This window comes from Hemibagrus wyckioides, linkage group LG16 (genome assembly GCF_019097595.1).
Source record: "Hemibagrus wyckioides isolate EC202008001 linkage group LG16, SWU_Hwy_1.0, whole genome shotgun sequence".
Lineage (NCBI taxonomy): Eukaryota > Metazoa > Chordata > Actinopteri > Siluriformes > Bagridae > Hemibagrus > Hemibagrus wyckioides.
In genome coordinates this window covers 16,336,290-16,364,261 of record NC_080725.1, presented here as the reverse complement: position 1 = coordinate 16,364,261, position 27,972 = coordinate 16,336,290, and the positions used below count along the sequence as shown (strand labels likewise).

At 39.5% G+C, this 27,972-nt stretch overlaps 2 protein-coding genes across 3 annotated transcripts; one reads left to right on the top strand and one right to left on the bottom strand.

The window, feature by feature from the left end:
• Positions 1–407: 407 nt before the first annotated feature.
• LOC131366984 (thymic stromal cotransporter homolog) lies at positions 408–6,455 on the top strand. The gene is made up of 4 exons (XM_058412109.1): positions 408–1,580; positions 3,316–3,399; positions 5,760–5,916; positions 6,013–6,455. The coding sequence occupies exons 1-4, from the start codon at positions 596–598 to the stop codon at positions 6,059–6,061; spliced, it is 1,275 nt and encodes a 424-aa protein (XP_058268092.1). The 5' UTR covers positions 408–595; the 3' UTR covers positions 6,062–6,455.
• snx30 (sorting nexin family member 30) lies at positions 6,421–27,972 on the bottom strand. 2 transcript variants are annotated; one of them, XM_058412107.1, is made up of 9 exons: positions 27,703–27,972; positions 19,516–19,704; positions 18,273–18,383; positions 17,933–18,091; positions 16,444–16,633; positions 15,653–15,852; positions 13,709–13,795; positions 11,890–12,042; positions 6,421–10,350 (listed from the first exon to the last, which is right to left on the bottom strand). In XM_058412107.1, the coding sequence occupies exons 1-9, from the start codon at positions 27,841–27,843 to the stop codon at positions 10,279–10,281; spliced, it is 1,302 nt and encodes a 433-aa protein (XP_058268090.1). In that variant the 5' UTR covers positions 27,844–27,972; the 3' UTR covers positions 6,421–10,278. The 2 variants fall into 2 exon arrangements, with proteins under 2 accessions (XP_058268090.1, XP_058268091.1); XM_058412108.1 differs by lacking the exons at positions 6,421–10,350; positions 11,890–12,042 and adding an exon at positions 12,122–12,189.

The window sequence follows — 27,972 nt, the reverse complement described above, 5'->3', positions numbered from 1 at the left end:
TTACATCTTGGCTAGAGATCTTCGATTATGAGCATGAAGACTGTGACCGAGGGTTGAAGCTTTTGGAAACTGAAGTCTGAGTAGTGTACAGTTGAAGATAAGATATGAGAGAGAGATTAGATGGACTAAAGTGCTGCTGCACCTCTCTATTTAGTTATCTGGTCCCACTAGGAAACTTTTAATCAAAGTGAAGACCAAATATGAAACAAGTTTAAACCATAAAAGGTCTCAATTTCATCTGAAAATACTTTTTGCACAACTTGAGCAAATATAGGCCTATATGTACATAATGGTCCAAGGTGAATTCTTTCTTTAACTTTCTGCATCATGACTAATGAACCAGTTATTTTAGTTTGTGTAACTTCCTCATGGATTAATGACGCGCTCTGCTTTCCAACCCACAAGCTGGGCTACACTTAAAACACGGAAATGTTATAGCACTGGTTCATCAGTGAACACAGATCAGCTGCTTTCCTGTTGTTTGGAGGTGGTGAGAGGGAAATGTCGGTGGGAGTGACGAAACTACCGAAGCGCAAATAAAGCCGGGTGATTGTCAGAAACTCGCCGCCGTCTCATTTCTTAACGTGACTGACAAATGGCGTTCCTACGGAGTAACCTGGCGCCTGTGGTGTTTTGCGCGCAGGTCGCCAGCTCGTTTTTCGACACCGGCCTCCAGTTGGTTGTAAAGCAACGGTACGAGAATACCACACACCCTGCAGCCGGAGGAGACCAGCCGCAAAAGTCCATCGCATACTTTTACATGATCTTTAACATCTTAACCAAGGTGGTGGCCATCATCCCGGCGTTCTTGCTGGCTCGAATCGGAGACAAGGGCTATCGGAAAGTTCCTGTAGTAGTGCCCCTTGTCGGTTACTTCATTTCACGTGGGTTGCTGTTGTTTGTCATTGCGTTTAACTGGACAGTAGAAGTGATGTACGCGGCTCCCATCGTGAACGGTCTCTGCGGCGGCTTCTCGTCCTACTGGCCCGGCGTGATCGTACTGGTGTCGCTGAGCACGAGCGAGCAGGACAGGTCTCTGCGCATCATGTGCATAGAGCTCACGTACGGTATAGCAGGCTTCCTGGGGAGTCTCGCGTCAGGTCACCTGTTCCAACTCTATGCGCTCGAGCACCGGCAGGGAGTTGTGCTCGCGTGCGCGAGCGTGATGCTGTACTTTCTGTGCCTCGTGTACGCGGCGTGTATCTTTCAAGTCGGCACGCGCACGCCGCCCGCGGACGCAGATGAGAGGCGAGATGGTGAGAGGGTCGGGATCCTGAGCAGCGTCAAGGCCAACGTCGCGCTCCTGTTCGCCGCCGGGATCCTGTACGACATGGCGGTGGGGGGTGGCGTGGAGATCATGAGCGTGTACGTGCTGGTGGAGCCGCTGAACTGGACTGCCACGCAAGTGGGCTACGGCAACGCCGCCGGCTCGGTCATTTTCATTACCAGTTTCCTCGGCGTGAAGCTGTTCACACGGTGCTCCCTGAGTGACACAACCATGATCCTGATAGGCATGTTCTCCTTCCTCACAGGAATCTACTTCATGACCTTCGTTACAACCACCGCCACGTATTTCTTAGGTAAATGATGGTCAAGTCATTCATATCTTTCCATTTACGCATTGTCACAGAAGGTAGTGGAACAAAGTGGCCACAGGTTCCTGCACATTTTAGTGCTTTCCTTGCTCCTCTAACCCACCTGATCCAGCTTGTGAGCTAATTAACAGCTCTCCCTACTGGTATCTTCTTGGGAGCTGCCAGGAAGCCAGCAAACCTAGAGAAATGCAGACACAGGGAGAACATGTGAAGAGCTGCAGGGTAAGGATTGAACCAGAGTTATGAGGCAGGAACACTACCTGCTTCACAATTTTATTTTTAACTGGATTTTAATATAAAACAAGCAAATACAGCTCAGTACAGAAACACAAGGTATATCTTGTTTACATTAAGATATAAAACTGTGTTTAATAGCTACATGTAAAAGCAATATCATTACATATATCTCAAATGGCCTTTGGATACCTACAGGAGAAAGCCATAAGTAGAGCTGCAGAAAAGTTTGGCTCCATGGATATTCCATCACAATTGCTCTATTCGTTCATTAACTGCACAAGTTAAATATTCAAGTTGTAATCACTCCATTACCAGCTCTTAATAGTCAGTGGCTTATCATTAATCCAGTGCAACAGGATATTCTTCCTTGCAGCAGAAGTGAGTGTATTGTGCAAGCTTTTATTTCTTAGTGATATTCGATAGAGGTCCTGTGTAAAATTTGGAACTTTATTACCATGGTCAATCATTTAAAGGACTAAAATTTAAAACAAAAAGCCGAAATGGATGCTGTAGTTAAGTGTATTGTGTTTTTACATTACATTACTTTATAGAATACAAGGATAAATCTGTTAGAAGAGTAGGTAGGGATGGAAGTTTAGATTAACTGACCAGAAACAAGGGCACAATTATTCTGGCTTAAACTGGGACAGCAGCTGCAACACCTGAGGGCTAAACTAAGTGCTACTTGGGCGTTCTATAAAGACCAGCTACAAAGCAGTGTGCAAAACTATAAATGATGGAATAGAAGACAGCACGTTGTTTTAATTTTGCAAGGAAAAGATGAAACTAAGGACAATTAGACAGTGATAGAAATCTCTGTTCGATTGTGTTAGATTGGAATTAGAGCTAAGTACTGCAGGATTAGGCTTAGACAGCTGTACAGGAAGAAAATAAATTAAAAGTCAAAGAAGCTTTATTGTCACTTCAACCATATATATCAGATGCAGTACACAGTGAAGTGAAACAACGTTCCTCCTAGACCAGAGGTGCTACACATAACACAGACAAAGTACAGTGACGCAGACAAACACAGAGCTATAACACAGAGATAAGAAATTAAACTATAATTTAAAAATTAAAATGAAACTACACTTAAGGTGCAGTCTTTAAGAACTAGACATACAACAGAAGTGCACAGGAAGACAAGACAAGACAGTGCAGACAAACAACATATAGGCCGACTTTGTGCAATGAACGCTGATGTTGCTAAATAGAGTCCTACATTTTAAGGTGATAAGTGATGTAGAGGTCATAAAAACATTAATCTGACACATATTTCTAAATGAGGAACTGCTATGGGGAAGCCAGGATTCAGTGATGTGTGAGTGACGTGAATAGTTTTTTGGCATATAAGCAAAATGCCTGAGTAACTCCTTCATCTAAGGAGTCAAATGAGCTCAATTAGCCTTTTGAACTGAAAAAGTGTATTCTGTTCTAACAGATTTTGTATATTTCATATCATTTTTTTCTTCTTTTTTTACAGCTCGTTCGCTCACTTTGTTCGCACTCATTCCTATGCCCATCATTCGCTCACTTCTGTCCAAGCAGATCCGAGGATCATCATATGGTACGTACTGTTCCAGCCATAATCTGCTGGCCTTCGTGTGTGACACATTATTGCTTTTTGTGTACACTCTGATCTATTGTGATGGTTATGTTACATGCTGAAGCAATGCAGTTTAGGGCTCTGTTTGGTTTAGAAAAACAGCCGTCAAAAGCTTGATGGGGTTCATATGATAAGGCTGAGGGTGAAAAGAAGAAGTGAAAGTACACACCGGTGCATTCGAGGGAGGGGGACCCTCGCTCGAATGCTGAGAAGGTGTTTTGGTATTCCGTGAAAGGGAGCATTGCAGTCGCCTGTCTTCATCTCTGCACCTTTTATGTGAAGCCCAAAATAAATGGACACTGGCAGGTGGTAAGAGGGTTGCTCTATTTTGGAAATTCCCTTTTAGAAAATAGAGGTATGACGTTAAGTATCCATGATCCTTCCCCACTCAATCTCATCATGGGTGTTGTAAGAATCCTATTAAATGACAGCACACTGGCACACACTGTTGAATGATTTAGCCGATTTAGTTTCATTCATGAATCTTATATGTTCATGGCCAACCAGACCACTAGAGCATATGCAAAACATCAGTACGCTCTGAATGAATCACTTCTTCCTGTTTATTCAGTGTGTTTATGTGCATGTGATACTGCAGATATTTGCAGATAAGTTTTTTTTTTGTTTGTTTTTTTTTTGGGTTTTTTTTTTGTTTTTTCCCCCACAAAACAATTTGTTGTGTTATGAATGGATACACAAAGGCACTATCCCAAAATTGACACTCTAACCTTTAAAAAAAAAAATCAACTGAACAAAACGCACATTAAACTGTTATCATTCTGACCACCAAAATAATGTGTGCTTGTTAAATATCCCATTCCAGATTTAGTCCCTCTTTGCGTTTATTATAACCTCCTCTCTTATGGGAAGGATATCCACTAGATTTTGGAGCGTGGATTTGCTCATTCAGATACAAAAGCATTAGTGAGATCAGGCACTGAATTTGCTGTTCCAGTTCATCCCAAAGGTGATCAGTGGGGTTAAGGTCAGGAGCAAGGTTCTTTCTCACCAACCTTGGTAAGCCATGTCTTCATAGACCCCACTTTGTGCACAAGGGCAACATCATTCTGGGACAGGATTGGGCCTCTTGGTTTCAGTGAAGGGTAAACTGTAATGCTACAGCATACAGGCATTCTGTCCAATTGTGTGCTTCCAATTTTGTGACAACAGTTTGACGAAGAACTACAAATGGCTTTGATGGTCAGTTGTCCTTATACATTTGGCCAAGTAGTGTGTTTCAGTATAAACATAAGGTATATAATGCACAAGGTGGAAGTTCAGAATTATTCATTACTACAACTGAAAGCAGAAGCTCATGAGTATGATTCATAAGGGGTTTGGAAATTGGATTCGCGGTTTCTTAAGACTCAAATAGTCAATACAACAGCAACAATAATTCAAACATAGGGTTCAAGTGGAGGGCAAAAGCCGTTCAAGCACTAACACAATGTTTATTCTGTGAACTTTCCTGAGACCTGAAATGTTTAACAGTAATTCAAGACAAATTGGCCTGTAGTATAAATCTTGACTATGTTTCTATATTTAATTTTTTTAATACATTTCAATTTATAGCTTGGACACAGCCAATAAAACTAAACTTTACGATTACAGTTTTGCTCTTTGATTTAGGCCCAGATCAAATGCAACCCTGACGGCAATTAATGAATGAATGAAAGAAATCCTGCCATTTAGAAAATTTGAGAACAGTAGAAAATTATTACACTGATGAAAATGCATTAAAGAATGTCACCGTAGACATGTTAAGACAATTCGGATAAGAGCCTGTGCTAAATCCGTGGTTCTCACGATTCTATTCTACAGACAATTCTTATATTTACTGAATTTTTATAGTTATTAGCCTTATTTACTGGTCTCTTGAAATGAAATCCAAACCTCAAAAACAATTAGGACTATGAATAATGTCTACATGGACCAGTGGAAAATTTAGGAATAAATCAGCTGAATAGCTCCAATAAACAAACAAAATATTATTGTACACATTTAAATAACTTTCATGAATTCATCTATTAAATGTGTTTTTATAGTTAAAGACATTCCTTGGTTACAAGAAGTTTGCACAGATGTGCTAAATAATATTAATGTAAATCTAAATTTGTTTGATATACATCAGTGTTTGATAAATTCAAGTTGGAAGGGTTTCCCATTGTAAGATATTAACACTAATAATTGAAAATCACCAAACTGCTCTGGAACCTCACTCTCCAGTATGGGAATAAGAGCATCTCCTTGACCACTAGATGGCGCTGTTGAGCTGATTTATTAATTTTTTTCTACACGTTGTCCCTTCTATTTCCCCACAGGAAGGACTTTAACAGGGCTTCAGCTGTCCTTCCAATTGGCTGGTTTAGCTACAACCCCTATCTTCACCAAGGTCTACCAGTCCACACTGCACACCCTTCCAGGGTTTGTCTTCACCCTATCGAGTATCATCACATTCCTCGCCATGATTCCCATCAGGTAAGCTGACTGGACTGTGTTTCCATAAACATATTAGTCCTTCTACACTAAAAGCTGCCCATTAATTGTATTGTTTTTTGGGCTTTTTTATTGCAGTATTGTCGGCTGTCGTTCTGCAAGGCGGGAAGGCTATGAGAGATTTTAAGGGAATTGAAGCTTCATGCAGGGCAGCTCCAGGGTTCAAATTTCCGTATGCGCAGTTTCACAGGTGCTACCATGTTGCTCTGGATTCTCAGGTTTCCTCAAGCCATCCAAAAACATGCTAGTAGGTGGACTCGCTATGATAAATTGCCCTTGGTGTGAGCGCATATGCATAGAAGCTAGAACCAGCTAGAAGCACTTAGTGAAGATGAATGATTAAATGATGAATGAATGAACCTTTAAGCATGGTACATTTCCAAGTAACAATGTTTTAATTACCAAAAAATGTTTACTGGGATCTTGTCATTGTCAGTTCACTGGTACTTTGTAGTGTATATGTATATATATATAATATATAATATATATATATTTTTCTTAGTTGTGTGTTATAAACAGTGTTTATTTGAGACCGCTTTGTATGGAAAAAGTACAAAAATGCATCAATCATAATCCTGCCTTTAATTAGTGCAATGTCTTTTTTTTAAGTTTATTTTATTTTCCATTTACATATACTTTCTAGTCATTATTTTTTGTATTTTGGGCAAAAGATTCATAGCTATAGTCCTCAAGATGGTTTAATGCTCATATTGTTCATCGATAAAGTGCCTTCATTTTTTTAGCATCTGCCTTACATTGTGTCATTTGCATTGAAAATGTTATTCATGCTTCAGAAGTGAAATCGCTGATGGAATGTACAGGGTATACACCAAGTGTGCAACACTTTCCAATAAAAAAAAAAAAAAAAAAGAATACATAAACTATCCAAAAAGCATTAACACAATCCTTTTTAATTGGTTCAATATTTAAAATATGTTCGGTAAAGATATAGTTTCAAAACATCAATGTCATTTTCCTGCAATTGAAACAGTGACATTTACATTAATGTTACAGTAAACAATTCACACAAAGGAAAAAAAAAAAAAATTAGGGGAGAACCGAGGGCTACAAACCTTTTTTGGTCTATAAATTATATTAATATTACAAAATATTCACCGCCATATTGAACTTCTCCCCCCTTTCAGCCTCACACAGACTTGCTGACTCTCTTAAACAGAAGTCAGCTTTACAAAGCAGTTTCATTTCGACATTACAAAAAAGTCAGGCTGACAAATGCTATTTACAATCGAACACGCCTCACTGCCATCGGACTCGAGCAAGAAAAGAGTTAAAAGAAAAGAAAAGAAAGCTTATGTTGTTGCTCATGAAATCTGATGAACTTGTAATTTGCCCTGTGTCCATCCAGAATGGGGAAAAAAAAAAAAATCAACTCAGTTGGTCAATTTACATAGGTCTAAAGTATTAATCCCGCCCCAAAAAATTTTTCACAAAGTCACACAGGACTAAGTGTAGTGTAGCTGCCTTCATTATCACACTAATGCTTTACAGAACTGTTACAGAGATTAAAAGAAAGCAGAAGGATTTGGTTACGAGTGGAAACGTGGAGTGTCTCTTATATTGCACCACAAAAAAACATGCACAGTCGGCGTCTGTTATGTTCACAAAACCCACTGATCAAACTATTCTTCGCCTTTATGAGCATAAAGGAAAACCCCGCTTGCATATTAATAGTTACCTAAAAATTAACCCATGATCCTCTGGCGATTTATTCTAATACCGCCATCAACATGATCATAAGTCTTAATTCAGCTTCATTTTGCCCTCTTGAACTTTGAATCGTAAATAATTCACCATAATCATATTCAGTGTGTTGCAGGATGGAGCTTTTCTTTCAGACCTGTTCATAGTGGAAAAAACAATAAGATTCCCATCCAGCAGATGGCGCTAGGGCTGCACGTTACATCACTCTTGTATTCATACTTAACCTACGCCTAACCTGTCACGCTGCAAATCTGGAATAATATTAACATAGAAAATTTAGAAAATCGACAAATAAAACAGGAAAAAAAAACAGGATGTCTGATCTTTAAAGCACTTTCTAATGAGATGAGTGCAATTGTTTTTAAGACAAATACATCAGATGGTTTTTAGTTACAGCTAAAATTCTCACTTGCAGATTTGAACAGAGAGAATTCGCTTTCCCGCAATAAAATACACCCAACAGAATAAGGAGCCGTAAGAATATACAACAGCAGGCCTGGTAACAGCTGCATACAGCTCTGAGAGAGACGGAGAGAGAGATAGAGGCCACAGGAGTACTGAGACATGACTGGCACGGCCTGTAGCTTAAGTTGTGAATAACACATGCAGCTAATTAGAGGCTCAGTGGTGTGTTGTAGCAGGGTGGACAGAAAAGCTGTGTACACGGTCACCCTGAATATTAAGACTGCTGTTATAACAGTGTAGTGTGTATAAACTTTCTAGACTGAGCATAATTCAAACTTTAACTAACGAATCTGTGTGTACTTGCGTAAGATAAATGTTTTCCCACAGGCTGACACTGAGAGCATACTGTTCTCCAACATTACAAACAGTGGGCTTAAATGGAGCACAGGTATCATTTTTCAGCAACACTTGTGTTTATAAAGCTACTTGACAAGTGTATATAAATCCATTATGGCAACTGATGAAGCAATATAAAGATGTATAAAGGCCTAGTCCAATATGCAAGAATTGTCCAATTGACATAAGGACATGATCTTTTGACCTGTAAAAAATTTTAAAGGCTTAATCCAATATGCAACAGCTTTAATAATAAGAGGTGATTTGTCCATTTGTCCAACTGACATAAGGTTGTGTTATGACTGGTATTAGAACGACATAACGGATGACTTTGTACATCATTAGACTTCTGCTATGGCAAGTCACATGTTGGCCTAGGAAGCGTCATAGCTTCTTTAAGTCATCAGCCATAAATAAAAAAAACTTTCTAAATGAATGTTTGTTGTCCCAGTTGAAATAGGGTTGGTCTATGACATGTTAGAATGGTTACAAAGACAGACGACAGATGAAATTCAAGGTACGCTTGTCATGTCAGGGTCATATAAGTTTGGAAATGAACACGACTTGGGTGTTCTTACATAATTGAACAAAGCACTCATGGCAATTTTGACCTGTTGGAATGAGCCTTTATAATTTTTTAGGTTATACCAGCAGTCTTTTGTAGCTTTAAATCAGCAAACATGTCACTTGACTTGGGTGTCATGTCCTATTATTTTTATGTAGGTTGACGTTAGTTGTCTTGATGTCCTTAGGAAGGCATCACATAGCCCTATGAACACCATCCCTAAGTAAAGTATTAGATTCTCCTTTTGCTCCACAGCAGCTTTTTCTACAAGAACAAAATAATAAAGTTCCAGTCTTCTAAAGAACAACTCCTAGATCTCAACCCCGTGCTCTGAAAAGTATATCAATAGAATGTGCTTAAATCCCAGAGTTAATTCCTAATTAGTACTTGTTAGTGTTAAGACTGGCTAAGATTAGATTAAGTGTTCCATGTCCCTCTGAGAAATGATCATCTCTGTGAAAAGAAATTCCTCCCCGAGTGGTCTGAATGCATTTCATATTCCTAGCAGCTTTCATCTGAAAGCTACCTTTAATTTAAAAAACACAACAACCTGTGGAAAGCTGGGCCCAACAATCCAGAGTGATTATGAAAAGCATCTGAGTCTCATACGACTGAGATGAGAACCTTCATTCAGAGTCAACAAACAAAAACATAAATCACAAGTATAATAAAGTAGATATGAGCTCATGCCATTTCACAGCATCAGATCCATAGTGTTCCTGAAACACAAAAAGAAACAAGCAAACAAAAACACATCAAACTTTGGTGAGAGGAATGTGGATGATCCTTGGCATGTCTCTTCGTGGTCACGATGCATGGGACAACAGCGACGACAACGAGGCATCGATGAAAGGGAACCATGCTGAGAGTAAGCGGAATTTATGGAAAATCATTGGCGAAAATGTAGCTTGTTGTACTTCTCTTTTTCTGTGCACAATATTTCAGAGGAGAAATCCAGAAAACTGGATTCTGTGGTTTGTCTCCCTGTGCTTCAGTAGAACACCAAATTGCATGTTCTTCCAAGACCAGACGGAAGGAAGAGGTGCTTGGATGGGATATCATAAATAAACAATAATAATAATAAAAAAAAAAAAAACCTAAACGCAACAAAATATCGTACGGCCTCTGTAAAGCCCATCTTGCTCCCCAGATCTATCGGGTCCCCAGATGGCCAAAAAAAATGAGGAGACGCCACCAAGGTCTCACACAGGTCTTACCAGGTCACAACCCCGAGAGCAGGTGACCCATACACATGCTCAGTTCGTCTCTACTTTGGCTTCCTGTTTGTCCTGTAAGATTGGAATGAGGGACTCCCATGCTGCAAGGCACTGCAGAGTGGACACAGAGCACAAGCAGATGTTAACATCTGGCCAGACTAATCTTTTTTTTATTTATCTTTTAATAGGAAGCTTGTGGTTAAGTATACAATTCCTTTTTGCACTTCATGGTAAGTAATCTTAGCCTTAGCACTTTCATTATATGAAACACAAAGCTTATGCTTAGAGGCGATAAATAATGGGAAAGCCATCCTTAATGGTGCACAACAGAATCAAAGGTAGATTAAAGATATATATATAAAAAAAAAAAAAATCCTCTCCTGATGTTTAATCTATCCAGGCTCTATACTTTGCTGATTTTGCTTTTTAATAAAGTCCATCTCTGTCTGTTCAGCTTAATGCTCTGTACTGTCCTCTTTGGCTGGTGCGTTTGGAATTTTGCAGCGCTGTGTCAGTATTTGGCCCAGCTGAAGGGCTAAAAGGTGAAAGAAAGAAACACACTACGCATAGCCAAGCTATTTCAGGACTACGATCAGTGCAGCTGATGACTGCACTCGAGCTGTTGTGTATACAGATGTGATGGATGTTTCCTGACACCACAGGCAGAGCAGTAGAACAGGCAAATTCTCAAGCCTTTCACTGAAAACTTCAATCGAAAAAGTTTGGATAATTTGGTCAAAAATTAATTTTACATAAAACATTTCATTAATTCATTAATTTTTAATAAATTGTAGGCAATCAGTTCAGATAAGCTATGATTAAAGGAAGGTTATAAGCTACAGTTTTGCAAACAACAAAATGTAGAAAAACGTGCCTCAAAAGACATCCAGCCTCATTTACCAGTCTTGTGGTTGTGTGTAAAAGCTTAGTTAACAAAACAGTGCTCTTAAATAGATTGTAATTAGTAGTAGTTCTCCAGTAATGCATCTCAGCCACAGTCTCAGACTTACTATATCTCATTTTATAGTGTGCCATTTCCTTTGTTCTAATTTAATTTAATATATAGGTTTGTTTTGGATCGCTTTCTTTCAAGTCATAAATATGAAATGAAGGAGTTTGAAAACACTGAATTGAAGGAAATAAGTAGTTTAAACTTGACAGTGGAATCTGTGTAGAAAATGGCAATCACTGATTTGTGTATACGCATTGAGGCATGTCGACAGAGGTTCAACGTTTCTTGCTACTGCAAAATTTATGAATGTATTTGTTTGATTGATAAATGAGGCCTGTGTTTGGTTCTGTAATAGAACTTGTCTTAAAAAAATGTTTATTTGTTATTAGAAAACATCCAAATCAAATCTGTACTACATTCAAATAACTTGATTCTGGCTTACAAACTCTAAATTTTCCTAGAGGAATGTAAAAGAATTTAAAAGGATTTTCACTTGACTCACCCTTGTAGATATAGGGGTGTCATACAGTGACAAAGAAAATATATAAATATATAAGCAAATCTCACTGAGATTACGGTCATTTTCAGTGCATAAGCTACAAGTATACAGACATGATTTTCCTGATCCCCTCCTCTTCCATCTTTCTCCCCATTTTCCTTCTATCTGCCACTCACTCAGACATATCACTGTCCTTTACCTTTTCATAGTACTGGATGTTTTTGTCTGCCATGCCGGTCAGGAGCTGTCTGAAATCTTGCCGTTTGTTGTTCTGCCAGCGCTCCCAGTCAGCCTTCAGGTCAGCATTGAAGCACTCCACCCGGTCCTGGCATTTCTCCACATCTGTGGGCACCTGCATGAGGGGACACAGATAAATTACCTGATTCTGCAGAAACCTCTGGTCACTGGCTCCTTACCATCATGTAGCAAAGATATTCCATATTTCACCTCAATACTTTTACGATTTAAAAGCAGTCAGTGAACAGAAGTTATCGTTTTCCTGTACACACAAATAAAAGGAAATATATACAGTAATTTATAACAAAGTGGTTTCTGATGAATGATCATTATACACCGATCTGGCAAAACATTAAGACTACTGACAGGTGAGGTGAATAACACTGAGTGAACATTTTGTCCTCAAAGTTGATGTGTTAGAAGCAGGAAAAATGGACAAGCGTAAGGATTTGAGCGAGTTTGACAAAGTGCCAAATTGTGATGGCTAGACCACTGGATCAGAGCATCTCCAAAACTGTAGCTCTTGTGGGGTGTTCCCGGTCTGCAGTGGTCAGTATCTATCAAAAGTGGTCCAAGGAAGGAACAGTGGTGAACTGGCGACAGGGTCATGGGCGGCCAAGGCTCATTGATGCACATGGGGAGCGAAGGCTGGCCCATGTGATCCGATCCAACAGACGAGCTACTGTTGCTGAAATTGCTGAAGAAGTTAATGCTGGTTCTGATAGAAAGGTGTCAGAATACACAGTGCATGATGGGTCAGGGCTGGTTTGGCAGTAAAAAGGGGGGACCAACACAATATTAGGCAGGTGGTCATAATGTTATGCCTGGTCGGTGTACATTCATATATACACTTAAAGACTACTCAGTTTAACAGCTACTCTTAATAATATAATTAAATCTGACTATTACACTGATATCAAAATATACAGTATAAACATTATGATACAGCCTGTAGTATAAGATGCTACTGCTTTTATTACTTTGAAATAATAATATATTTTGGTTTCTTTGCCCTGCTGTTCCTTGTTGAACATTTAACAGTTTTTCCGATTGTGGCTCCACTAGTTTGCTGGAACTGTTAGCAAAACCTCAGCCAAACTAAATATTCTGTTATTGAGTACATATTTTGGACGGCCTCAAGTAATGTAATATGATATTTTTTGCCTTATACCACAGCACTGTTGAATTCTCAATTCAGATTGGCCACATGGTGTTGATTATTTTTTTTTATAATGCACAAGATTATATTGCAATGGAATCATTCTTCATTATTATAATATGTCAGTATTTTTTTAATATGCTGAGGTTTTCTCTAGATGGAGTCAGTGTTTCCAATACAGGAATATTCTCAGGATAGAGAGTCACACATTTTGCCTTGACTTTGAGAGATTAAAAATTCAAAAGAACTAGCTGCGATGACAAATTTGATAACTGGAAATAAGGTGTTTCATGGATTAAACATAGCTATAAACATTAAAAATGATCACGTTATTCAATAAAATAGAAAATTGCTAACAACTGCTGTGGTGTAAATGGAATAAATCTCTTCAGGACATGCTGTTATTGGAAAATAATCAACTTCAGGGTGATAAAAGTAACTTTGCTTCAGCACCACACTGATTACCTTCCTATTAAAGCACACCAGGTCAAGTTTTACTTCTTACACCCTGCTAAATATCCTGACCATCTGAATTGCTGTTAAAATACCATATACTCTTTACTGGTGTTATTTTTTACTCCTAACAGTGTCATACATAATGATTAAAAAAAATTATACTTACTGTTGTCCTCTTTTCCTCACGGAATGCTACAGCTTCCAGTTTAGCCTCATACTCAGCCTGGACTTGGTCCCTCTTCTTCAGTACATTCTGCCAATTGAGAGTAACAACGTGATTGAAACACTGTATAAACTTTGCAAGCAATCTGCCAAGTGTCCATAAATTTGGTTATAAAACCAAGATGCCATTATACTCTGAGTCATTGCCGTCTGAAATTAGTTCACAGCTCAGCGTTTGGCATCACTGCACTTGCACACAGTGAAGCAACTCCAATATGGAAGCTATTAAAACAGCTTTGCATAAACGCTGGCCTGAAGTACGTGCTTGGGAACTCCGGGGAGAAGAATGATGGCCCTGGAGATTGGAAAAGTTAACAACATGCAGTCAGCACCGGAGAAGCGCTGAGCCTCGTGGTCTATTCTCATCAGGCTGCAGTCAACTGAAGGATATATGCATTTCCTTCCCTTTGAAAAACTAAAGATGTTTTTACTGTTTCATTTGCAAACTGTTGCAAGGCAATACTTCGCCATTTAATAAACCAGAATATCTGAGATCATTCCTAAAGTAAGCCCATCAAAAATTAGGATATGATCACTGGGGTATCCACAAAATCCACAATTTCTCGATCTTGTTAATTTTCTCCATAAAAAGGAATGCTTGCTTTCTGTTTCACAGATAATGCCCATTATATTCAATTACATTTGATCTGAAAACACAACTTTAGGGTGAGTATGTGGTTTGTGAAAACTGCATCCTTCATGCTTTTCTTATGTAACACTTCCTTTCTCTGGCTCTTTCACAAAAGGAAAGTGCAGGCTTCATCATCTGCTGAGGTTTAGATTTTTGTGACACGCATGCATGTGTGCATGTGACTGGGAGACACTCCAGAAGGTTTGAGAGCAACAGTCAAGGAAGCTGAGGCATGTAAAAATGAGAGCTCACTTGCCAAAAATCTGACAGGTCTTGGCAATGTGCAGCGATTCCATGACAAAGCATGTGACAGGGGATATAGCTCTGCAGCTGTACTGACATTTACCTTACTTTCACAATAGCAACTGATAAACCTTGTCAACCGCTTGCTTGTTTTGTATTTTTTCTTTGTGTACATGCACAACACAGTTCCACAATCTCACTGACAGTAACAAGCCACAACATTACAATGAGATACCTGAACGATTGGCCTCAATGATGGCCTGGAGCAATCCTATTGGTCCATGTGGTCCAACAATTTTTTACTTCCCCATTCACAAATTTGCATGTAGTTCTCATTTATTGTTTGGTATGCAAAAATAGAAGAAAAATGTATAATCATGCCTTTATTTTATCCAGTTATATATGCCCCCTCATTATGTCCACTTCTATCCCTACAGGCCACTCAGGTGCTCATTCAGTCCCTTGTAAACTGCCATCGAACCTCTACAACTGATCCAGAATCCAGCTGCATGACTTGTTTTCAACCTTCCCTAGTTCTCGCATTACACTCTCCCCATAGGCTTCATATTCCTGTTCTTGGATGACAGGAAGATAACCCGATGTGGTCTTCTGCTCCAGTATCCCATCCACCTTAAGGTTAAGCTTTTTTTGCTCAGCACTGCTGTATGAGTCACCATAGCATTCCTTTAAGCTTGAGCCAGTCTGGATATTCTCTTCTGACCTCTGACTTCTTAAACATAGATAGTCAAAGAAACATGTTTATATTTGGATACACATTTAGATAATGATGGACACTCGATTAGGGTTTTTGATACAATAAGAACAACATGTTGGTCAAATATCTTGGCTCAGACCAAACCCCCAGAAAAGCTCCCTGATTTAAACCCAACATTCTCCAAAACTCCCATTACTATCTGGCTGTTCTTCAAAGACAGTGGAAGGTCCATTAATCCTTGCACATTCCTAAAATAACAACCCAAAGACCACACATAAAAAGTCTGGCAGGCACTCTACCTTCATGGACTCAATGTAGAGGACATATTCTCGCAAGACAGGTAGGAAGTCATCACTCATGTCCTCTGTGAGCTCCTCCAGAGCGCTGCAGCAGTTAGCCACGCAGCCTGCCACGCCGTCCAACGGCTCCTGGAGCTCATGCTCGGAAGAGGCCCATGAGGAATAGAGCGGCCCGTACTCTCTCAGCTCCACCAGGTACTCTATGGAGAAACATGCAGGACTGTTACTTAAACCAAGCTTTATTTTACATCGGTTAGACTCATTTGTCATTTTCAGCGCCTTCAGATACAAACTGGAGCTGGAATTAAAACATTATCACAACTTTATTTTCTTGCAAGTTCCAACTTTGTGCTGAAAGTACTTATGTTTTACGGGTTGCGTTTTAAGAAAAGCGAGGCAGAGCTGAGTGGCATTGTTCCATCTAGGGGGTGTAGCTCATTTCTGGGACTAAAAATGTAAACACAAGCCTGATATAATCATATTAGCGATAAACAATTGGGGAAACACAGCTGTTTTAAAGGTATCTTTGATACTGTACAATAATTACTGGTCTAGAAAGATTCTGAAACACTCTTGCAGTCTTACTGATCTAAACAAATCGCTGACTGGACGTTAAAGTCTAGCGTTAAACTGCAGAATTTCAAGAGAAGTGTTGAGCATATAAAACAGCATGAATATATTCACTCTTGCAATTAAATAAGACCACAGTAAAATGCATCTTCATCAACAATCGGAAATGTGGAATGTTTTCTAATTAAGATTGTTGAAAAAGTGTTCACTGGAGCTTCTACCTGACTGCTCTTTGATGATCCTCTGTGCTATCCTGTCGATGGTGCCTAGTTTCTGCGTGAACATGTCCAGATAGTCGCCCATCGTTGCAAACTCTGCCGGCCGCGCTCTCAGCTTGTAGCCACCGGTCACATACTTCACAGACTCGCCCATCTTGGATAGCAGAGCTAAACCTTGCCTTTTATTCAAATCCTGTAACACGAACATAAGAGTAAATAGTTATACTGAGCATTAGTTCACCTAATTCAAACATTTATCCTTCTACTATTCAGTTCTTTCATGAGTCTAGTTTTAATGAGTAAGACAGGAACAGACAGAAACTCCAAGTGTCTTGAGGGAACCTGTTCTGAAAGTTTGTGCACTTGCAATGCTTTTCTATTCTATTCTAAGAATTTATTATTATATGTACAGCAAACAGTGTGTTACACCACACAATTAAATTCTTACTCTGTGAATCCTCCAGCAGTCTAACAAATAAGTTAAGGACAAAAAAATTAAAGAAAGAATAGAATATATAAGGTTTGAATTACAAATTTACAATTACAAAAATGCAAGAGACAAAAAGTATCGGCTGTATAAAGTGTATGGTGTGCGATGTAACATAAAAACATGTATATGCGAAGTCCTGTAGAAGAGCTATATTAACAAAGCTGTTTTATGATTTAATCACAAAGCTATAACATGTGACTATCTTACTACCCATGTGTTCCATTGTGTCCCCATGCTAAATGTAATATTTTATGCATATGTTATGTATATCATGCTTAAAAAAGGAATAATCTTCTCATCATTCAAGCATGCTGGTGTTCACAGCTTTAATCCGCAAAAATATCATTGTTCTTCAGCTACATTGACATGTCTCTGTACATGTTCACTCAACAGCGTATATAATATCAGCCTCATCATCTTGGGACTGTTAATAGCATAAAATCTATGAGCATGTAAATTTAAATTAAATGTCACTCATTAATCATCTAATGAATTATTCAGCAATGACCGATATAACCTTTGGGCCAGTAGAACATTTCTCTGCCATAAAAAATTCATTTAGTCTCACTTCAAAAGCTTTGATTAAAGACACGGTTACGTGAAGGTAATGGACAATGTGACCCATTAGCATCCTTGAGAAACTAACAAACAAATGTGATGTGGTTAATCAGTGAGGTATAAAGCAGAGCAAAAAAACTATCCCATCAGGACACCAATGCAAAGGGATGCAAATAGCTGTAGTAGTGGTGTTTTCGGGTTGGGGGGTTTGTTTTACTGCCAATAAACCTGCACACCAAACAATGAGTTATTGTGAATTACATCCTGGAACTGTTAGTTTGTCTGATCCCTTATTATAAACAAAATTTCTGGAGCAACGAATGCAAAATATACACACACATAATATACATGTGAAATGTGAGGTAAGTCTCTTGGTAGCAGCCATGGTCAGGATATCTACATGCATGTTTGCAAACACACACACACACACACACACACACTAACCTTGGCAGACAGGAAAACATTGAAGTGCTCATTGAAGGAAAGGACAGGGTGATCAGCGACCCGTTTCAAAAACTTATCCAGAGCTTTTCTTCTCGTCTCGACAAATTCCTCTGAAAAACGATCCACCACTCCCTTCATCACAAATTTCTCGGGAAGAGGCTTTGGAGACGACAGTAAAAACACAACCGAGAATGAAGACAAACGTTGTCGGCCCAGGAATCCCAGGAATTAACATGCTTTATAAAGATTAAATCCAACAGATTCCCAGTTTCGGGTTGGGGTATTATGCTGTCCTGGCTGGCAGATCAAATAAATAACTAAGATTTGAGGCTCTACCTACTGGAATCAGGTGGGTTGGTTGGCTGTCCTCTAGTTTGTTCCTCAGCCAGTCAAAGTCCTGATAGCGCCGCCGCACTGAATATTCGGGGAGGTCAAACTCTGTTCTTGTAGTCTATGGATTCAAAATAAGAACATATCAGGCCTTGAGACAAAAGAGACTGTGAAATTATTCTTCTTTAATTTTCAACCACAAACAGTGAGTGGACACTGACGAGACTTTCATCCTCCACATAACTTTCTACCTAATTTTAAGTCTCTTAATATTATTATACATTTGCATCAGTGTGGGAAAGAAAGAAACTGCCCTGCAAACATTAAACACCATTAATGAGTACTTACCTTTAAAGTAGCTCTGTAATAAATGCATTAATTAATAAACTGGTCACATTACCTTCTTCATTAGGTGTCAGCTTTTCCCCAAAACATGCCACTTTTTTAAACCTATAATTGCAGTTTTAAGGTTGCTGAAAGCTGAAAATGGGGAAAGGACAATTGTGCATCAGTGAAGTTTAGTTTAGCATCCATTTCCGAGACACTTAAACCAGTTTCTACATCTCTATACAAAAGCAGAAGGACTCTAGTGTTTCTATCTTTGTCTCTGAATCAGGTGAGCTTTATATAAATAATCTGTAATGGAGACATAATGCAGCAGTTATCCTTTAACCACGGCACTATTTCCACTAAGATTACCGTCTCCGAGAACAGAAAGAAAGCAATCGTCCAGGGAAGATGAATTCACTGCTAATAGCTTGTTACTTGAATCGTTTTATTTTCTCTTCTTTAAATTACCAACAGGATAAAAACAAGCTTTATTCTGAAAAGTCTTTTTATAGACCATTGAATCAAAAGTGGTCCCAAGCACCTGGATCTATCATTGGTGGCAAATTCCAGCTCAGCGTTTTACTTAAGAGTTTCATCTGGTTGCTGTGATATTTCATATTAAAGTTAAACTGTAATTCAATTAACACCTGTCTGTCTGGAATGGTCACATGCTTAGTCACAAGGTGAAAAGAAGAACCGGCTTCATGGGGAAAAATGTCACGTAAGGAGAATGAGAAAGCTGTAGAAAACTACAACTACCTTCCATTATACAATTTATTTATAGAGCAAGACTGAATATTGCCACTGGTAAACAAACTGACAAATACTATATACTATTTATAGTATAATACTATACTATAAACCACCAAAAAAGATCATAGACTTAAATTTCATTTTGACCCTATTAGTGATGACCCACTGACCTTAGTAGACACCCTGTATGTGATGTACGTCTCCATGGCGGACACGTGTTTCTTCGGATCGTCCACGGTCACAAAGAGATCCCGCGTCTCTCCATCCAGGTCATCGTCCAGTTGCAAGCGATTTAGCAGTGAGGAGGATGAGGCCGGGCTGGACGTGTCCACTGCATTGCCATTGGGGAGACTCAGGTCCTGAAATACCAAAAAGTACATTGGTAACATGAACTGATGTGACCTATAATAAGCATATTCTAAAATTAAAAATACATATTCTCATCTAAGAGGAAATCATACTAAGAGTTGCCACAGATTTTTCACACAAATAAACGGTCCACTCAAAAAACCTTGCTTCTGTAGATCTCTACTGCTATAATTATACAAACTGACTTCTGCTTTTCCCAGCTGTCGTACATGCTGAGATATTGATCAGTCCCTCCAGAATTTTTTTGTGATTGTTGCAGCCAAAATTGTCTGATTTGCAGGAATTTTTTCCCCTTCAAAATCTGCAAAGCAACTTGCATGTTTTTTGTGCTTCATTTGTGGGGAAAAAAAAATCTTGAATAGCAAGCACAGGATGCTTCCTTTACACTGCTACCAGTGACGACAAGTATGTAATAATTTCATATGAAAGCTGTCCTTGTGTTTGACAAATGTCAAAGAGCGCTTTGGCTGAATGCACTGAATTGTGATGTCGCATGACACGTCTTGGCCCGGATCTGTGAATTCTGAATAACTGCAAGCTCCTCTGAATATTGTGTAGTTTGATCGATTTGCTTCAACTTCGCGTGGAATCCTGGAGGGACTGATCCGAGACCGAATCAATAATAGATCGGATTTGCTTTCACGAACTCATCCGGTGATGTATTTAATGGCATCAGTGTCGTGTTAGTCAGCTTAACACACAAAGATCATGCACATGAAGAGGGAACACAAATCAGCTTATTTACTGTATACCGGTCAGTAATGGATATCAGTATTGTAGGGATCAGTGCATAAATCTTTCAAAAATACTTGACCAACATGACCACTTGTAGAAAATACATATAATATACATCATTAACCACAAGTCTTTTGTTAATGACATTATAGTGTAAGTGAAGTGCAGTCAGTCTACAGTCTACAGCCTGGTCCCCGATGGTGTACTACACCCTGCGCCCCTCCTCCAAGTCAACACTTGGACAGCATCCTTAAGGGGCGGACACAAAGTACACAAGCGAGCATTTGGGACACTCATCACATCCCTGAATGTTCAGCACAAAGCTTTCACAATAGCTCGCTATTCAAAGACACTGACTCTGTATTATTACTCCCTCAAACGTCCGTGCGGATTGTTACCACGTGCCCCGAATGAGAAATAATTAGAAATTTTTGTTGCAAATGCAATGGCGATGATAAAAATTTCCATTTAATTTTTTCCATTCAATAAAATTGAGATAATGTATTCTATGCTTGCTTTGTAAAAGGATTTCTTAAAGGTCTTTAAAAAAAAAAGAAAAGCTGTCTTTGTGAGCACTCTTTAGAAAACCAAACTGAGAAATAAGACACTCTACAGGCCTCATGGGCATGCTCAAACCAGGACTGAAAGACTGTTAATGTGCCATGAGGGACACTGAGAGAAAGAAAGAAAGAAAGAAAAAAAAAAAACACCTCTGTATGCGAGACGGTCACAGTCAGCTTGGAGTGGAGTTACCTGGATGCTCAGACACTTAAAAAACTGAAATGGAACTGAAGCACAACTAAACGAAGCTCACAATCCAGACTAAATATCTTAAACATTTCCTAGATGTGCAAACAATGTATTATTATTTATAATAGTATATAGTATAGTATATAGTATATAGTATATATTATTATAATAGTATTATTTCTTGAGACTTTAACCATAACAGGTGTAGAAAACATAAATGCTTCTCTTGTAAAAGAAGTGAACTGAGACATTACAAGCCTCCGGATGGTATCAAACTTCTGCAGGTCGGGGTTAAGGCAAGGACAGTGGGTGTGTTGCAGTTGTGCTATGAAAAGATGTGTATCACAATTCTGCGATTTTCACACAAACAGTGACTTGCAATGATGAAGCAAGCAGAGATACTTCATTTTCAGTGAGAACCGGTGACTTCCGGTGACATGAGAGCTGCCGACTGGATGTGGCGGTTTTCAGCATTGAGAAACGTTTGAGTTTATGCAAACACGCAGGTTTGTGTAAACAAAATGCTATGATGTATAATAGCACGCACAACAATCAGACCACATGTAAATGAAAACGTGGTTAAAAAAAAAAAATCCCATCCATGCAACAGCGGTTTCGAAAGAATCTCCGAAAACACAAAAGGATCTTGAAAAGCAGCTAATTACAAGGCGCCATTTATTCACTTTCAATAAGTCCATTTATTCATACACCTTCCACATACCATTATAGTGGATTTAGGAGCAGTACAATCAATCATATTGTCTCTGCACCAGAGTGTAATATTAAAACTAGCCTCTGTCAAATAAGAAATAACCAAAAAACATGGCCAAGTCAGAGTTCTAGCACATTTGACAAGTTGCAGCACAGACCTCAGCATGGTTTTATTTCACAAAAACTTGTCTGAGGGATGTTTCCAAACCGCTTCATGTTTGTTTCACGTCTAAACATACACATATAACATATAAAGAGCGTTTCTGTGTGAAGCCGAAGAAACACCTATGTTTTTGAAAACTATGGGACATCAGACAGCTTGTTTTTGTCTGTATGAATATAGTAAACAGTAATTATCTCTCCGTGTATTATTACATGATGTTAGGAGCAGGTCCTCATACGAAAAACAATCCTGAAAACGGCTTCTAAATAATACTGCATCCTGCTTTGTCTTTTAAGGTGGCGCGGCATTCAAACTAACACTGTGCAGAGAGAAAATTACACTGAAGACAAACTGAGACCTGTCTTGAAGCACAGGGAAAAAAAAAAAAAAAATCGCTGCAAAAACAGATTCTTCTCGCCAACATCCTCCTTTATGAATCCGGTACTTTCGGAAATGGTGACAGCATTTTCCTGACTTCGTGCCCACATGCTAGAGCGCTGAAATGAATTTTTTTTTTTTTTTTATCACACATTAACGCCGTCCAGCTGTGGATCTCTACAAGCTGCGGTGCAACAAGATGGGAGCGGAACATGCTATTAAACAAATTAAATCTAGGAGAGGGAATCTCACGTTTTGAGAGTCAGCTGTCAGATCTTCCTGTCTGATCTCTATAGCGTTTCGGAAAGACTTCTGCGCACCAGGCAATTCATCACGTACCTTCTGTCTGCAAAAGCACTTCTGATTTTAAAACCATGCATCAGAGTTTGCTTTGTATATTTACATGACTGATGAACTAAAACTGTGTGTGTACAGTCTTCACCAGGAAGTTAAAAAAAAAAGGGGGGGGGGGTCGAGAACAAGATTCATGGTTTACTCCTTCCTCATGAGTGAGCAAGCAGAAAATGTGCTGATAAAAGAAAAACAGCACCAGGTCAAAGTCTTTATGCTTTATGCTTCATTTCCCTTGTGTCGCTGGGATCCGTCTCTATATCACCAACTAGTCATGGAGCAGTGGAAGGGTAGCTGCCTGTGTAAGGAATAAAAGTCTTCTGACGTGCTGGTAAAAGAAAATAATGTGTCATGGGACATGGCCTGATGTGAAATGGAGCAACAGAACATCCAGTAGTGTTTTATTCCTCCTATACCGCGGCATGACTAAAAAAAAAAAAAATGATCTGCTGACCAACCTGCCATACCTTTTTCTAGGGGGAGTTCGGGTTTCTGTCTCAGAACATCCAGAAATAAATAAATAAAGTTACCTCCTGTGAAACAACTTATGTACGTAGTTCCCTCACCAGCCTTCCATCATCCATCAGACTTGATCTTCTTCTCAAGTTCATAATGCAACTAACCGAGTTTGCCATCCAGGGATCCAGAGACCAGAGAAAGCATAGATTAACTAAGGCATGCTTTAAAAAAAATACCGTCAGGTACCAGCCAATTAAAACAAAGGATATCTGCAGGAAGGTTTGAGTCTAAATCCTATAATATGAGATACAAATAAAACCACTTTGTTCTCATTTTCAGTGTTTCAGACAATGTTGAGAGAATGATTATGACACAGCAAAAATTCTCAGCTTGTTTTCTCATAGTGGTTCTTCTGTCTGTATCCAGATGACAGGATACTGTTAATTCAGCAGCGTTTAGACATCCACAGCAGCTCGTCCACAGTGACGGGGGGATCTGAATCTTCATCTTTGTTCCAAATGACACACAAACAACAACAGGCTCTAAAAAGCAGCCAATTACATGGCCACGAGCTGAACACAGGCCTGTTGTCACTGTTTATCCCGGACGTCAAAACAGCAATTTTTATCTCTCAGGGCATCATCGCAAAATGTGGCCTTGTTACTTTTAGTGAGTTTAAACGGTTTTATTTACGCTGGGCTGTGACAGCAGGCTTTCAAGTTTATTACTGCAATGTGATCGCGGTGTGATACTACATCATGTGTTCATCATGTCGGATCATATAATGAAGATCTTCGAATAATAAACCCGTGCTTTAAGAAAATGACTGTTCTATTATACTTGAACGCGAGTTTGAGGTAACAAGGCTGTATTTCTATCCATTAACACGTTTTGTTTATGTTTCACCATCGCCTCTATCGTATTCATAGCTCTCCTGTGAGTTCGGCATCATCCCTTGCACTCAGTTTTTCACGGCTGCCTCTCTGGTCACAGTGAGCACATCACGTTCTGGGTCCTAAGGACACTTATCTTTACCTGAAAACCAAATAATTCTTTTAAAAATGTGCAATTTTCCACTTTTACAGCAAAATCGGGGTAAAAATTCAACCTTGTACGCCCACCTTAATAATAACCATGGTCATCATCTTTATTTATGTAGCACCTTTCATACAAAAAAGCACTTCAACATGAGAGCTCTATAAAACAGTAAAGGAATAAATGGAAAAGGATTTAAGACAAGAAAAGCTTCAATGCAGATGTGGTGAACTGGTTCAATCTGAAGTCCTTAAACCCAATGTGTCAGTCATCATTTAAAGGCCACCAATTTTAGAGCACTAAACTGAGCAGCCTGAGTATGGAGGAAGACTATATCATTAGTAGCACTGAGAAGGTGCAATCACTGCGCTTCGTTCCTATAGAATATATACTATATGTGCTTAACATAGCCTCGTTTGTAGACACATGACCATTAGAGACGCATGTGCTTGTTGAACATCCCATTCCAGATTTAGTCCTCTCTTTGCAGATGTCCAAACTCCTGGGAAGGATTTACGCTAGTTAGTTTCAGGCCCTGATGTCGGGTGAGGAGGGCTGGGGTGCAGACAGGGCTCTGTGCAGGCGACACTCGAGGTCCTCCACACAAGCTTCGGTAAGCAATGTCTTCATGGAGCTCGCTTTGTGCACAGGGGCAGTGTCATGCTGGAACAGGTTTAGGCTTCTTAGTAACAGTGAAGGGGAAATTGTAATGCTACAACATACGAAGACCTTTGCAGCAACAGTTTAGGGGTAGAACCTCATATGGGATGGTCAGGTGTCTACAAACCTTTGGCCATATAGTAGAAATACATGCACGCACCCTGCAGAGGACTGGACTCACCCTGATATTAAGGGGTTTTTTGCTATGTTTTTTAATATGACCTGACATTCTGATTATCCCGTTTTGTCTGCTAATAACTTAATACCCATGACCCTGCACAACAATTTTATATTTACTAATCTTTTGATACTACACATCTTGCTATTGAACCCAGTGACAGGTGACCATAATATTACATATGAGAGCAAAAAATCTAAAATTAGTCATATTAGAGGAAATGAAACTATTAGAGTGCAGCAATGCATTGTATCAAAAGGCGTTATAGGAATGAGGTGGAAACTATTTTACACACACACACACACACACACACACAGCATCCAGGCAGCTGTAGACGGTAATGCTCTACAGGATTCATGCTGCATTTCCTCTGAATACCAAACAGCAAAACTGCAATCCTTCAATTCCAAAAGAGCAAAAACACTAAACTTATTAAAGTCTGTCCTTCTGTGTGAACTGGACAATATGTGTTTAGTCTGCCTGCTCTCAGTTCCTGTTCTCGGGAATTAAAAAAAATTAAAAAGGAAGACAGAGTATAATAATCCACCTCATTGACGTTCACTACACTCATGACTGCATTTCACATGCACCTTCTCAATCACTGCTGATGACGCGTCAGCGAAGCGGGCTGAAAAACAGCCGGCCCAAATGGAGATCGAATCTAGGCTTCATGAATCTATAGTCTGCTAGGTAAAAAAAAAAAACTGCCCCAGCCATGCTGCTTCATAACATTCTGTTATTTTTCTTAGTAGTGATTCTGTGGTCGGTTGCAAATATCGTCCAAAATAATCACCTTGTCTGTGTAGATGCTAAAAATGAGACCTTCTCCTGATAGTCTTTTTCTTTTGGACAGAAAGAGCGGATTTGCCCTGGAAGCCAACTTAAACAGCTGACTGAAGCACAGCACTGGAAACACTAAGGGGGACTCTCAATCAGCTCCCGAATTCAGATCAGGCACAGATAAGGGAGTCGGCTGTCTCTCATTCGCAAAATCCTTGCATCGATGCTCACTTTTTCCCTAACTAGAAATAGCATCATATTTTCTGAAGCCTCCCAGCTTAAAAAAATGGCGAACAAACTCTCAGTCAACTGCATCAATGAATATACACTGATCAGGCATAACATTATGAGCAGTGAGAGGTGAAGTGAATAACACTGATGATCTCCACATCATGGTACCTGTTAGTGGGTGGGATATATTAGACAGCAAGTGAACATTTTGTCCTAAAAGTTGATGTGTTAGAAGCAGGAAAAATGGGCAAGCGTAAGGATTTGAGCGAGTTTGCCAAATTGTGATGGCTAGACCACTGGATCAGAGCATCTCCAAAACTGTAGCTCTTGTGGAGTGTTCCCGGTCTGCAGTGGTCAGTATCTATCAAAAGTGGTCCAAGGAAGGAACAGTGGTGAACTGGCGACAGGGTCATGGGCGGCCAAGGCTCATTGATGCACGTGGGGAGCGAAGGCTGGCCCATGTGATCCGATCCAACAGACGAGCTACTGTTGCTGAAATTGCTGAAGAAGTTAATGCTGGTTCTGATAGAAAGGTGTCAGAATACACAGTGCATGATGGGTCAGGGCTGGTTTGGCAGTAAAAAGGGGGGACCAACACAATATTAGGCAGGTGGTCATAATGTTATGCCTGATCAGTGTAAGTAGCTTGTCATCATTGGTGTATTACCTACATTAACGATTTTTCTTTGTTTGATGTTCCATATATATATATATATATATACACATATATATACACATATATATATATATATATATATATATATATACACATATATATACACATATATATATATACATATACATACACGTTTCCCTTGCGTTTAATGAAGTCCACTAGCCACAATAAGACCCTGCTTGAGATTTCCATGTCAGAAATAGACGTGATTAAGCTATGAGACATAAAACTTGAATATTTTAGATATCTTTGGTATTTACAGTGAATCAGGATGAGGAAATCGAGTCGTCAGTGTCCCAGTGTGTAGTGACCTAGTGTCCTTACCAGTGCACGAGCCCAAGATTCATTCACTTATGACCCAGGGAGCTTGATTGAGACACAGCCCAAGACTGTATTAATGACACAAGGGCTCACAGCGTACACTCGGGGTTTCTGAGATTCGTCTGGGACACGACAACAGCAGAAATCCTGCTTGCGGTCATTGTTCAGTTTTATTTATGTTTTTAAATATGGACATCCTGTGGTGTTTCAAACAAACCACCTTATTCTAATCCTACAAGGCAATCTCTTTGCCTCTCTGTCTTAAGGTTACAAGAAGAGTTATAGAAACAGTTTGTTCAGACATGAAACAATAATAAGAGGAGGAGCTTTAATGATCAGTTTGTAGCAGTAGTAATGGTATGATGCTTCTCCCAGATCAGTGAGTGGACACAACAATCAAAACCACTCGGGTTAAGAGTAAAAAAAATAAAGTGTTAAACAGAGCGGGTTGATTAAATCACGTAGCAAAAGAATAAACACCCATGAATGTGACACATACCCAAACCCATGCAGTGTTTAATGATCAGGACGAGGCTCCCTGTGCGGATGGAGCTGCTTACCCTGTGGCCGATGCTGCTGCTGGTGTTTGCTGCATCTGGGCTGGGTGTGAGGACGGACTCCTCGGTTGATAGCGGGTGGCAGATGTCCTGGATAGATTTCTGGCCCGACGACGGCAGAGTTTTTGGGGTGCCGGCACTCATTGTGCTAGCGAAAGAGCAAATGCGCCGCGATATCGCTTTATCTTTGCCCCCCTCAGGTGGTTTGAAAATCTCGGAACAGCGCGTAAATGCGAGCGGCAAACATCTGTCACCTGACTGGCAACGCGCATT